The sequence below is a fragment of the Zonotrichia albicollis genome, chromosome 27, assembly GCF_047830755.1.
Source record: "Zonotrichia albicollis isolate bZonAlb1 chromosome 27, bZonAlb1.hap1, whole genome shotgun sequence".
In the NCBI taxonomy this organism is placed as follows: domain Eukaryota; kingdom Metazoa; phylum Chordata; class Aves; order Passeriformes; family Passerellidae; genus Zonotrichia; species Zonotrichia albicollis.
Window position 1 is genome coordinate 911,638 of NC_133845.1, and position 11,884 is coordinate 923,521.

General features: G+C 67.7%; 2 protein-coding genes across 5 annotated transcripts; both read left to right on the forward strand.

Annotated features, from left to right (window-relative positions):
* The first annotated feature begins 196 nt into the window (after window positions 1-196).
* SIDT2 (SID1 transmembrane family member 2) lies at window positions 197-7,483 on the forward strand. Of its 4 annotated transcripts, XM_074527794.1 has the most exons (28): window positions 197-696; window positions 866-987; window positions 1,138-1,299; window positions 1,407-1,452; window positions 1,545-1,646; window positions 1,723-1,806; window positions 2,092-2,203; window positions 2,293-2,358; window positions 2,463-2,556; window positions 2,684-2,739; window positions 2,986-2,997; window positions 3,137-3,208; window positions 3,296-3,370; window positions 3,543-3,605; window positions 4,206-4,327; window positions 4,398-4,471; window positions 4,563-4,629; window positions 4,762-4,835; window positions 4,956-5,079; window positions 5,177-5,294; window positions 5,368-5,504; window positions 5,587-5,695; window positions 5,772-5,848; window positions 5,950-5,996; window positions 6,264-6,369; window positions 6,467-6,577; window positions 6,660-6,773; window positions 6,855-7,483. In XM_074527794.1, the coding sequence occupies exons 1-28, from the start codon at window positions 490-492 to the stop codon at window positions 6,915-6,917; spliced, it is 2,616 nt and encodes an 871-aa protein (XP_074383895.1). In that variant the 5' UTR covers window positions 197-489; the 3' UTR covers window positions 6,918-7,483. The 4 variants fall into 4 exon arrangements, with proteins under 4 accessions (XP_074383895.1, XP_074383897.1, XP_074383896.1 ...); XM_074527796.1 differs by lacking the exon at window positions 3,543-3,605 and having other exon boundaries at window positions 198-696; XM_074527795.1 differs by lacking the exon at window positions 2,986-2,997 and having other exon boundaries at window positions 198-696.
* An 874-nt stretch (window positions 7,484-8,357) lies between these two features.
* On the forward strand, window positions 8,358-11,816 carry TAGLN (transgelin). The gene is made up of 5 exons (XM_074527809.1): window positions 8,358-8,565; window positions 10,089-10,287; window positions 10,620-10,797; window positions 10,884-10,986; window positions 11,198-11,816. The coding sequence occupies exons 2-5, from the start codon at window positions 10,108-10,110 to the stop codon at window positions 11,337-11,339; spliced, it is 603 nt and encodes a 200-aa protein (XP_074383910.1). The 5' UTR covers window positions 8,358-8,565; window positions 10,089-10,107; the 3' UTR covers window positions 11,340-11,816.
* Window positions 11,817-11,884: the final 68 nt, after the last annotated feature.

Below are 11,884 nucleotides of genomic sequence, written 5' to 3' on the forward strand. Positions count from 1 at the left end.
CGGGCCGGTCCCTCGAGCTCAGGCCGTTTCCCCGGTTCGGATCGGTCCTCCCATGCTCGGGCCGTTTCCCCGGTTCGGGCCAGTCCCCCTAGCTCGGATCGCTCCCCCGGTTCGGCCCGGTCCCCCCAGCTCGGGCCGGTCCCCCCAGCTCGGGCCGGTCCCCCCGCCCCGCCCGCCGCGTCACTTCCCCGGCCGGGCGCTCGGCGTGCGCCGGGGCTGACGTCACCGCCGGTCCGTGTTTACCGCGGTGCGGAACGGGAAGGGGAGAGGGGACCGGCACCGAGACCGGCCCCGGAGCGGCTCCGTGCCCCGGCACAGCCCCGCACCGCGCCCGCCACCGCTCCGGCCCGGCCATGGCGCAGCGCGCCCGGGCGCGCCCCGGCTGAGCGCCCCGTCCGTCCGTCCGTCCGTCCGCCCCGTCCCGACCCGTCCCTTCCGTGCCGTCCGTGCCGTCCCGCCCCGCGGACCTTGGCCGGGGATGCTGGCGGGATGTCGGGCGCCGCGGCGGCCGTGCTGGCCTGGGCGCTGCTGGCCGGGGCGCTGCTGCCCCCGCCGCCCGTCCGGCCCCAGCCCCTGCTCCACGGGGACCGCGAGGTGCAAGAGAAGGAAGCGCAGTTCAACACCACCTACAGCGACTGGGTGCACGCCAACCTGCTCAACATCTACGCCTTCAACCACAGCGTCCGCAGGAACAGGGTGAGCCGGGGTGGTCGCGTCCCCCGCGGGCTGAGCGTGCCCGGGCCGGCTGCGGGCTGCGCCGGGCACGGCGGCCCTGCCACGGCGGCCGAGCAAAGTCCAGCCCTCGCTCCGAGCCGCCGCGGCCCGACCTGCCCGGCCAACGCCTCGGCTGCCCCTGTCCCTGCAGACCGAGGGCGTGCGGGTGTCCGTCAATGTCCTCTCGGACCAGAAGGACCAGCCCGTCCTCTTCGTGGTGAGGCAGAAGGAGGCGGTGGTCTCCTTCCAGGTGCCGCTCATCCTCCGGGGCCTGTGAGTACCAGGGGGCGGGCAGGGACTCCGCATGCAGAAGTTGCCCAGTCTGGGATGCCCCATTCAGGAGTTCCCCAGGCTGGGATGCCCCACGCAGGGTCCCTGGGAGGGGTACACGCCTGGGCACACACCTGGGCTCTCCCTGCCCAGGTACCAGCGGAAATACGCGTACCAGGAGGTGAGCCGCACGCTCTGCCAGCCGCAGACCAAGGCTGAGGTGGAGACCCAGCACTTCTACGTGGATGTGTCCACTCTTTCCCTCAACACCTCCTACCAGCTGCGGGTCACCCGCGTGGAGAACTTTGTGCTGCGGTGAGGGGAGCCCTGTGTCCCTGTCCCCTTCCCTGCCTGCTGCCTGTGGGGGCTGCGGGGGCTGTGGGCCCCCTCACCACCCATCACCTCTCCCGTGCTCTCTGCAGGACCAATGAAAGGTTCAGCTTCAATGCCACGGCCGCCCAGCCGCAGGTGAGGCAGCCAGCACAGCATGGCACGGGAGGGGTCTGCACCCATAGGGGAGCGTGGCCACCGTGGCACCAACGGGCCCTTTGTCCCCTCAGTACTTCAAGTACGAGTTCCCCGAGGAAGTGGACTCGGTGATCGTGAAGGTGACCTCAGCCATGGCCTTCCCCTGCTCCGTCATCTCCATCCAGGACATCCTGGTAGGTCTGGGTGCTGGCTCTCCTCTCTGGCTGAGCTGTGGTGCCCAGGGGGGCTGACGGCCCCTCTGCCCCACAGTGCCCCGTCTATGACCTGGACAACAACGTGGCTTTCATCGGGATGTACCAGACCATGACCAAGAAGGCGGCCATCACAGTGCAGGTGGGCACGGGGCTGGGCTGTGCCGTGGGGCTGTGCCACGGGGCTGGGCTGTGCCGTGGGGCTGTGCCATGGGGCTGGGCTGTGCCGTGGGGCTGTGCCACGGGGCTGGGCTGTGCCGTGGGGCTGTGCCACGGGGCTGGGCTGTGCCATGGGGCTGTGCCACGGGGCTGGGCTGTGCCCAGGCCCTGCCTGCTGCTGCCAGAACCCACAGAGGATGTCCCAGGGATAACCTCTGGCATGGGAGATGCCCTGCTGGGCTCTGCTGACCCCCATCTCTTGCTGCAGAAGAAGGATTTCCCCAGCCATAGCTTCTACGTGGTGGTGGTGGTGAAGACGGAGGACGAGGCGTGCGGGGGGGCTCTGCCCTACTACCCCCTCTCCAAGAACTCCTCTCCAGGTTTGCAGTGGGGCTGCCGCCGTGGGCTGTGTGTGGGGACAAGCAGGGGACTGGGCAGGGAGCTGAGCCCTGTCCCTGCCTTCTTCCAGATGAGCCCGTGGATCAGCACAACCGGCAGAAGATGCTGGAGGTGATGGTGTCACCTGCCATCACCTGTGAGTCTGGGAGGGGCTGGGGGGGCTGGGGGTGCTCTGTGGGGACCCATGGCAGGGCCCCCGAGGTGCCAGCCCCGCTGAGGGCCTGTCCTGGCTCTGCACAGCCGAGGCCTACGTGCGCAGTGTGCTCTTCTGCCTCGGCATCTTCCTCTCCTTCTACATCCTCACGCTGCTCATCGCCTGCTGGGAGAGCTGCCGGTGAGTGCTGGCTGTCACTGCCCCTCTGGGTGCTGAGCCCGTGGGCACAGTCCTGCTGGGGACCCTGGGGCTGTGTCCCCTGGCCCAGCAGTGTCACAGACGGGCTGACAGACACTTCCCTTGGCAGGCAGCACAAGAGGAAGGGGCTCCTGGCAGCCATGGATTCGCCCAGCCTGGACACAGGTGAGGGCTGGAGGCAGCAGCCAGCAGCATGGAGGGCTCTGCCTGGGGAGTTCCTCGTTGTTCTGCCCTCTTGAGCCTGTGGCAAAGCCTCTGCCTCTGCAGGAGCATCCCCCTGAGTCCCTGGGGGTAGATCCCAGTGTCAGGGGGACAGGGAGGTCCCTGCTGTGGGGCTGGCAGGGCTGTGCTGGGGCTGTGCATCTCACCAGGTCTATCTCTTTCTTCTCGTGGCTTTCCGGGGACTCCCAGCATCACTCCTGGGTAGGTGCCAGCTCTGTCCTTGGCTCTGAGCTCGCTCCGTGCCAGGGCAGGGGTGGTGGGAGCTGCTGTGTGCCCAATGGCCTTGCAGCCCTGGGTCAGGGGTGCCACAGAGGGTGACAGGGACCCTCCTGTCCCGCAGGTCACTCCCGCAGCATCCCCAACTCCTTCCTGAACCACGACCCCTACGACAGCTACGGTTACGGCTCCTTCGGTGAGTGCCACGCTCTGTCCCCTGTCCCTCAGCCCTGCCCGTGGGCTGTGCCCACCCTCTGCCTGTCCTTTGTCCTTGTCCTTGCAGGGAACGGCTCCTCCAGCAGCACCGAGGGCATCACAGACAGCCTGGGCTCAGCGGAAGTCTCCTACAGTTACGTGGGTGAGTGGTGTGCCCGCAGCCCTGCGGACCCTCGTGCCCATCCTGGCTCTGTCCCCTCCTCTCTGGGAAGGATCCTGGGGCTGCTGGCCTCTCCGTGCAGCCCCCAGCGGGGCTTCCATCTGTAGCACACCTCGGGGAGCTCTGCTTCAGTAACTCTGGCTTTCCTTTGAAGGGCAGGAGCAGTTCAAGCGGCGCACGCCCTCCGGCCCGGCGAGGCCACTGAGCATTCCCATGGGTAGATGCTGGTACTGGGCAGGGTCGGGCCAATCAGGGCGAAATCTGCCCAGCCCCAGGCTGTGCCCAGGACACAGAACCCCCGCTCCCCTCCCTCAGAGCAAGGGCAGCACCCGAGGGGCTGCAGAGCAGGACATTGTCCCCTGGCCATTGGTGTTTCCCAGCGTGGCAGAGCCCCAGGGAACAGACACGGGGCAGTGCTTGCCCGTGTGGGCACTGCCACACCTGTCCCCAGGGCAGGGCTGTAGGGAGCTGAAACCTGTCCCCAGTGGGAGTTGGCAGGGAGGCAGCCCAGTGGTTAATTGGGGCTGATTGGGGTTCTGGGGGGTGGGCACCAAGCGGGCTGGCCCTGGGGCCCTGCTGATGGCCCCGGGACCCTGCTGATGGCCCTGGGCCCCGCTGATGGCCCCGGGACCCTGCTGGTGGCCCTGGGGCTCTGCTGATGGCCCTGGGACCCTGCTGGTGGCCCTAGAGCCCTGCTGATGGCCCTGGGCCTTTGCTGATGGCCCCGGGACCCTGCTGATGGCCCTGGGCCCTGCTGATGGCCCCAGGACCCTGCTGATGGCCCTGGGCCCTGCTGATCACTCCGACCTGGCCACAGGGGAGCGGTCCCTGGAGAACGTGGCCGGCCGGCCGCGCCTGGACTCGCTCAGCTCCGTGGAGGAGGATGACTACGACACGCTGGCCGACATCGACTATGACAAGAACGTCATCCGCACCAAGGTGCGTGTCCCCCCCAGCCCCAGCGTGTCCCCGCTGGCCAGGCAGGCGCCTGACCCCCCTCTCCTTCCAGCAATACCTGTGCGTGGCCGACCTGGCGCGCAAGGACAAGCGGGTGCTGCGGAAGAAGTACCAGATTTATTTCTGGTGAGTGGGAGGCAGTGGGGAGGGGGCACCCAGCAGTGTCCCAGGCTGGCGTGCACAGCAGGGACCCCCTGACAGCCCCACCCTCTCCCAGGAACATCGCCACCATCGCTGTCTTCTACGCCCTGCCCGTCATCCAGCTCGTCATCACCTACCAGACGGTGAGTGTGGCCGGGGCAGCAGGGAGGGCTCCTCACTGGGAGTTCTGGGGGTGCAGTCCCAAACCGTGCTCTGAGCACGGTGGGGACGTCCCTGGGAGCCCCCTGTGTCCCTCACCCTGCCCGTGCCCACAGGTGGTGAATGTCACCGGCAACCAGGACATCTGCTACTACAACTTCTTGTGCGCCCACCCGCTGGGGAACCTCAGGTGGGCTGGGGGGGACGGTGGAGGATGGCTGGGGGTCCCTTGTGCCCAGGGCTGGGCTGCAGCGGGACCCCGGGGAGGGAGGGGGCTCACAGCACCCACGCTGGGACTGGCTCCTCGCAGCGCCTTCAACAACATCCTCAGCAACCTGGGCTACGTGCTGCTGGGTCTGCTCTTCCTGCTGATCATCCTGCAGCGCGAGATCAACTACAACCGCGCGCTGCTGCGCAACGACGCCCACGCCCTGGTGAGGGACGGGGCTGCTGGGGGCTCGGGCTGCCTGGAGAGGGGCTCAGCCTCCCGGGACCCCCCACTTCCCTCCCTGCCTCTCCTCTGCCCCGCAGGAGTGTGGCATCCCCAAGCACTTTGGGCTCTTCTACGCCATGGGCACTGCCCTCATGATGGAGGGGCTGCTCAGCGCCTGCTACCACGTCTGCCCCAACTACACCAACTTCCAGTTCGGTGAGTGCTCCCCCGGTCCCTCCCCACCCACAGCGGGGCCGCCCAGGCCCCTCTCACCGCTGTGCCCCCCCAGACACCTCCTTCATGTACATGATCGCGGGGCTCTGCATGCTGAAGCTCTACCAGAAGCGTCACCCGGACATCAACGCCAGCGCCTACAGCGCCTACGCCTGCCTGGCCCTCGTCATCTTCTTCTCGGTGGTGGGCGTGGTGAGTGTGGTGGGCACTGAGGGAGGGGGGCTGGCTCTGCCTGTCCCCAGGGCTCTCTGCCAGCTCCCTGCTCGCCCTGCAGGTGTTTGGGAAGGGGAACACGGCCTTCTGGATCGTCTTCTCCGTCATCCACATCGTGGCCACGCTGCTGCTGAGCACCCAGCTGTACTACATGGGGCGCTGGAAGCTGGGTGAGGGGGGCACCGGGAGCGAGGTGGGAGGGGACAGTGTGGTGGCCCCCCTGTGTCACGTCCCCTGTCCCCACAGACTCGGGCATCCTGCGCAGGATCCTGCACGTGCTGTACACGGACTGCGTGCGGCAGTGCAGCGGGCCCATGTACGTGGTGAGTGCTGGCACGGGGCCCCGGGCTCTGCAGAGACCCTCCCTGGCAGCCCCCCCAGAGCTGCTGCCTGCTGTCCCTCACAGCCCCCTCCTCTTCTGCAGGACCGGATGGTGCTCCTGGTCATGGGGAACATCATCAACTGGTCGCTGTGAGTGCAGAGCTGGGCACGTGGCAGATCCCACCCTGCTGCCCTCACCCCTCTCCTGTGGCACTGCCATCCCTCCATGGAGCTAGGCTGGGGACTGGCAGCTCATGGCAGCTGTGAGCCCAGCATGACAGGTCCCCCTGCAGCTGTGGCACCCCGGAGTCCCCACGTGCTGCCTGATCTCCTGGGGGCTGCAGACATGCTCTGGGGGCAGTGGGCATGGCAGGGGTACCCCCAGGCTGACCCCACTGCCTGTCCCTGCCTCCCCAGCGCTGCCTACGGCCTCATTGTCCGCCCCAATGATTTTGCTTCCTACCTGCTGGCCATCGGCATCTGCAACCTCCTCCTCTACTTCGCCTTCTACATTATCATGAAGGTGGGAGTTGAGCCCTCGGCCCCCACGGGCAGGGCAGGGCAGGGGTGGGCACTGCTGCCAGCCCCTGCCCACACGGTGACCCCGGCCTCTCCCGCAGCTCCGCAGTGGCGAGCGCATCAAGCTCATCCCCCTGCTCTGCATCATCAGCACCTCCGTGGTCTGGGGCTTCGCCCTCTTTTTCTTCTTCCAGGGGCTCAGCACCTGGCAGGTGAGCAGGAGGGTGGCATGGGCGGTGGGGCGGGCAGGGTGGCCGTGGGCAGGCGCAGTGACGCTGGCCCTGTGCCCGGCAGAAAACACCAGCTGAATCCCGGGAGCACAACCGTGACTGCATCCTGCTCGACTTCTTTGACGACCACGACATCTGGCATTTCCTCTCCTCCATCGCCATGTTCGGCTCCTTCCTGGTAGGTGCTGGTTCCACTGGCACGGCAGCCGCTGTCCCCAGGTCCCCAGTGCCCCGCTCCCCTCACTGCCCTGCCCCACAGGTGCTGCTGACGCTGGACGATGACCTGGACTGTGTCCAGCGGGACAAGATCTACGTCTTCTAGGAGCCTGCAGCCACCCGCTGCCCTGGGACCGTGCCAAACGCCCGGCTGCAGCCCCGGGAGGGGCACCCGCCCCTGGGGAGGGATGTCTGCGCTGCAGGTCCTGCCAGCCACTCTGTCCCCCTCCCCACACAGCCCTGGGGTCCTGGTTTGCCTCCTCCCCGTCAGCCGGGTCCCTCCAGGCACTTCGTGCCCGTCACAGCCAAAACTGGGGCTGAGGGGCCACCAGAGCATCCGTCCTCTGTGGCAAGTGACACTGGAAAAGTGCTGCTGCTGCTGCTCCGTGTCCGTGTGCCCATGGGCACGGGGGGGATTGGGGCGAGCGCCGTGCCAGCAGCCCCGTGGCCCCCCGAGCACGTGGGTGTGGGTCTCTCTTCAGTGCCTGAGTCGAGTGGGTGGGAGGGGGGGTGCGTGGGGCCAGCACGGTGGTGGCAGTGGCCAGAGAGGCCCCACTCGTGTTCCCTCCAGGAGGGGTGGCCGCAGTGGGTCCCTGTCTGTCCCCACCGAGGTGCCGCGCTCCCCGCGGGGATCTGCTGGGAAGGGACTCGCATTAAAGTGTCTGCACTTTGCCCCTGCCTCTGCTGCCTGCCAGGGGTTTTGGGAGGGGGGAGATGCTGCAGGGGCTGGGAAATGCTGCCCTGGAGAGGGCCTGTGGGTAGGGTGGCGTTATCCAAGGAGCTGAAGTTAAAAAGCAACTGAGCTGTCACAAGCCCAAGATGCCAATAAGGCCTCCACATCAAAGATCTTAGAACAAAGATCAATTGAATGCCACAAAAGCCAGGGCCCAAACTGGGATTAGATACCCCACTATGCCTGGTGCTAAATCTTGATGCTTACCCCTAGTAAAGCATCTGCCTGAGAACTACGAGCACCAACGCTCAAAACTCTTAAGGACTTGGCGGTGTCCCAAATCCACCTAGAGCAGCCTGTTCTGTAATCGATGGTCCACGATATACCTGACCATTTCTTGCCAAAACAGCCTACACCTCCCCTGGCCTGTGTGTTACGGGGGCACTGCCAGCCCCACGCGTGGGTAAGGGGTGTCCGGGGGGCTGGGACATCCTGGCAGTGCGGTGCCAGGGCTGCTGCGTGCCCGCTGTGCCCTGACCCCTGGTGCCCGCGGGCAGAGGGAATCCCGGCATCTGCGTGCGGGCTGCCCAGGCGCGGTGCCCGGGATGCCGCGGCCTCGCCGCCGGTCCCGGCAGCCCCGGGCGGACCCCGTGGGTGTCACCCGCAGCATCCCCGCGGGGGGACCGGCTCCCGGCGGTGAGCGCACGGGAAAACCAGCCATGAAGTCAGAGCAGGAGCCCTCGGCGCTGCCGCCTGGCTATAAAAGGATTTACTCCATCAGCCCCCGGCCCGGTTCCGCCCCGGCCCCGGCCACGCTGGGGCGGAGGCACGCGGGGAATGCTCCAGCGCGGCTTTCGCCGCTGGTTTTTCGGAGTCTTTCCCCAAATATGGTGCCTGGGATGGAGTCACGGAGCGCCGCGGGGCCGGGCGCCCCGGGAGGGAGGGCTCGGGGGGGGCCGGGCTCCGCGCCCCGCTGACATCACCCGCCCGCCGCCCGCCTTTTAGCGCAGGGTCGGGGTCCCCGCGGGGCAGAGCGCCGGTCCCTCGCCGAGCATCGCCCTCGCTCCGTCCGCAGCCGCTTGTAAGTCCTGCCGCGGGGGAGGGGGCGGCGGGGAGGGTCCCCGGGGTGGGAACGCCAGCCCCCGGCACGGGGGTGCTGCTCCCGGGATGGGGACCCTGCACCCGGGACAGCGGAGCCGCTCTGGGACTGCCATCTGCGGCTCCCCGGATGCCACGGATTCCGCTCCCCGGGATGGGGATACTGCTCTCCGGGATGGGGATGCTGCTCCCCGGAGGAGGATCAGGCTCCCCGGGATGGGGATTCCGCTCCTCCGGGTGAAGGCGGCTCTCCAGGATGGGGATACGGCTCCCCGGAGGAGAGTCGGGCTCCCCTGCTCGGGCTGGGGTCACTGTCGGGGTTCTGTCCTGCTGCTCCCCTCAGGACCGCGTTCCCGGCGGGGCTCAGGGCAGCGATGGAGGGGCAGCTCCAGCCCCCCGTGCCCGTGTCTGCCCGGTGCTCGGGAGATGGGCCCGGGGCTGGCGGACACAGAGACAGGCGGACACAGGGGCTGGCGGACACAGGGACAGGCAGCGCCATGTGGCCCAGGGAGCCGTGGGTGACCCCTCTGTGCCAGGTCGGGCCAGGGCACAGAGTGGGATTGCTGGGGCAGCTGCAGCATCACGGGATGTGCCCAGCAGTGCTCGGGATGTGGCCACAGGCTGCATGGGGTATCACCACATTAATCACGGGGCTCGGGAGGCACCCCTGCATTGCCGGCAGCAAGGGGGATCAGTGTCCTCTCCCTCACTGAGCTGTGCCAGCTCTCAGCCCAGCCCGCGGGAGCTGGGGTGCCCCGTGGTCAGGAGGAGCCCACAGGAGGCTGGGTGTGGATCTGGGACATCCACACTGCTCTGGAGGCACCCCGAGGCTCCCTGCCAAGCAAGGAGCCGGGCACGAGGGAGCGATGCCAGCTCCACCACAGGCTTGGCTGCCACTCCCAGAGCCTCTCCCTGCTGGCATCTTCCCTGGCATCCTCCCTGGCACCCTGGGGGCCTGCCTGCAGCCGGCTACCTGCCATCAGTGCCCGCAGCATGTCCTTACAAGGGCACGGGCACGGCTCCCGCTGCTCCCGCGCTCCTCCCCAGCTCCTGGACCTGCTGTGCCAAAGCCGTCCCACGGCCACCCTGCCGTGCCAAGACCATCCCATGGTCACCCTGCTGGGCCACAGCCACCATATCATGCCACAGCCACCCAGCCTTGATATGGTGACCCTGCCCTCTGGATCCTGGCATGGGTCACACCAGGGATATCCATGCCAACCCAGAGCTGGCAAGGGACAGGGATAAGGCTGCTCCAGTGCACAGTCTGAGCTGGGGATGAGGCATCTCTGCCTGGACACCAACCGTCTGTCGGGGCAGATTTTGGAGGTCATGGTGGTGAATTTTCCTCCAAGCACACCTGGATGGAGCTGAAGGGCGAGGGAAGAGTCGGAAGGGCTTGTCCCCACTGCAGCAGAGTGGCAGGCAGATGACACCACGGTGTCTGCGGGGTCCCTGGACAGGAGACAGCATCTCCACACCTGACTGTCCCTGTCGTGCCACCAGGTCTCCCAGCACCGCAGCCATGGCAAACGTAGGGCCAGCCTATGGCATGAGCAGGGACGTGCAGTCCAAGATTGAGAAGAAGTACGACGATGAGCTGGAGGCCCGGCTGGTGGAGTGGATCGTGGCGCAGTGCGGGGATTCTGTGGGGCGCCCCGAGCGCGGCCGCCTGGGCTTCCAGGTCTGGCTGAAGAACGGCATCGTAAGTGGGGCCGGGGCTGGGCTGCCGTGGGGAGCTCTGAGGGCAGCGTGGGGGGTTCCATGGGGAGCATGGGGGGCTCCATGGGGAGCTCTGAGGGCAGCACAGGGAGCTCCATGGGCAGCATGCAGAACTCCATGGGGAGCATGGGGAGCTGTGTGGGGAACTGCGAGGGCAGCACGGGGATCTCCATGGGCAGTACAGGGATCCCCATGGGCAGCATGGCGATCTCCGTGGGCAGCATGGGGAGTTCCAAGGGCAGCACTGGGAGCTCTGATGGCAGCACAGGGGGCTCTGTGGGCAGTGCATCGAGCCCAGGCTCCCCTCTGTGGCAGGTGCTCAGCAGGCTGGTGAACAGCCTCTACCCCTCTGGCTCCAAGCCTGTCAAGATCCCCGACGCGCCGCCCACCATGGTCTTCAAGCAGATGGAACAGATTGCCCAGTTCCTGAAGGCGGCCGAGGACTATGGAGTGGTGAAGACAGATATCTTCCAGACCGTGGACCTGTTTGAAGGTGCGGGAGGGGGGCAGGCGGGGTTGGGGGTCCCAGGGGGTCCCGCTGTGCTGTGCCCGTCCTCACAACCCTCTCTCCCTGGGCAGCCAAGGACATGGCAGCGGTGCAGAGGACGCTGATGGCCCTGGGCAGCCTGGCAGTCACCAAGAACGACGGCAACTACCACGGGGACCCCAACTGGTTCATGAAGTAAGTGGGGGAGTGCCGAGCTGGGCACGGGGACTGCCTTGTCCTGCGGCTGCTCAGAGCTGGCTCTTGGCTCTGCCTGGAGCACACGGAGTTGGGATGCCAGACTTTCAGCTGGGGATCGCGGGGTGGCTGGGACATCCCTGGGGATCAGGGGGTGCTCCCGGGCAGCCGGGGGTGCGGGTGCCCCACGGCCTCTCCCCGTGGCCCGCAGGAAAGCTCAGGAGCACAAGCGGGAGTTCACCGAGAGCCAGCTGAAGGAGGGCAAGAACATCATCGGGCTACAGATGGGCAGCAACAAGGGAGCGTCACAGGCGGGCATGAGCTACGGCCGGCCCCGGCAGATCATCAGCTAGGCTCTGCCGCGCCGCCCCCAGCCCTCCCCAGCCGGGACCTCCGTCTCCGCTCCCCGGCCCAGCGCCGCCGCCCGTCCATTGGTATTTATTGAGGAGCAGCCGCCCGCCCGCCGCATCGCCCCGCCAGCGGCAGCACGAGCCCCGCCGCAGCCCCGGCCCGGGGCCGTGCCCCCCGCGCCGTGCCCCGGGCAGCCCCCGCAGCCCCGGCCTCGCACCCCCAGCGCTGAGCCCCGGGCAGCCCCCGCAGCCCCGGCCTCGCACCCCCAGCGCTGAGCCCCGGGCAGCCCCCGCAGCCCCGGCCTCGCACCCCGCCGCCAGCCGGCCCTGCCCCGGCCGGAGCCCTCGGGAGGGACCCGGGAGCGCCGCCCGCACCTGCCCCCGCCACCGCCGCAGAGATCCCTGCCACGGGGAGAAGAGAGAATCGGCCTCGGTTTTGTACTTGGTTTTTGTCAAAATTAAAAGGTTCTATTCATCGAGCGTGGCCTGACGGGGTGTCGGTGGTGCCTGGAGAGACAAAGTCCTGCTCCCTAAAAGGGAGCTGCTCC

Bases quoted from the DNA above. Each gene is read 5' to 3' on its own strand.
- SIDT2 (XM_074527794.1), top strand. From the start codon at position 490: ATGTCGGGCGCCGCGGCGGCCGTGCTGGCCTGGGCGCTGCTGGCCGGG. The intron at 3,209-3,295 runs GTGAGTGCCACG...TTGTCCTTGCAG, and splicing joins CTACGGTTACGGCTCCTTCG to GGAACGGCTCCTCCAGCAGC. The intron at 6,370-6,466 runs GTGGGAGTTGAG...CCTCTCCCGCAG, and splicing joins CCTTCTACATTATCATGAAG to CTCCGCAGTGGCGAGCGCAT.
- TAGLN (XM_074527809.1), top strand. From the start codon at position 10,108: ATGGCAAACGTAGGGCCAGCCTATGGCATGAGCAGGGACGTGCAGTCC. The intron at 10,288-10,619 runs GTAAGTGGGGCC...CCTCTGTGGCAG, and splicing joins TCTGGCTGAAGAACGGCATC to GTGCTCAGCAGGCTGGTGAA. The intron at 10,798-10,883 runs GTGCGGGAGGGG...CTCCCTGGGCAG, and splicing joins GACCGTGGACCTGTTTGAAG to CCAAGGACATGGCAGCGGTG.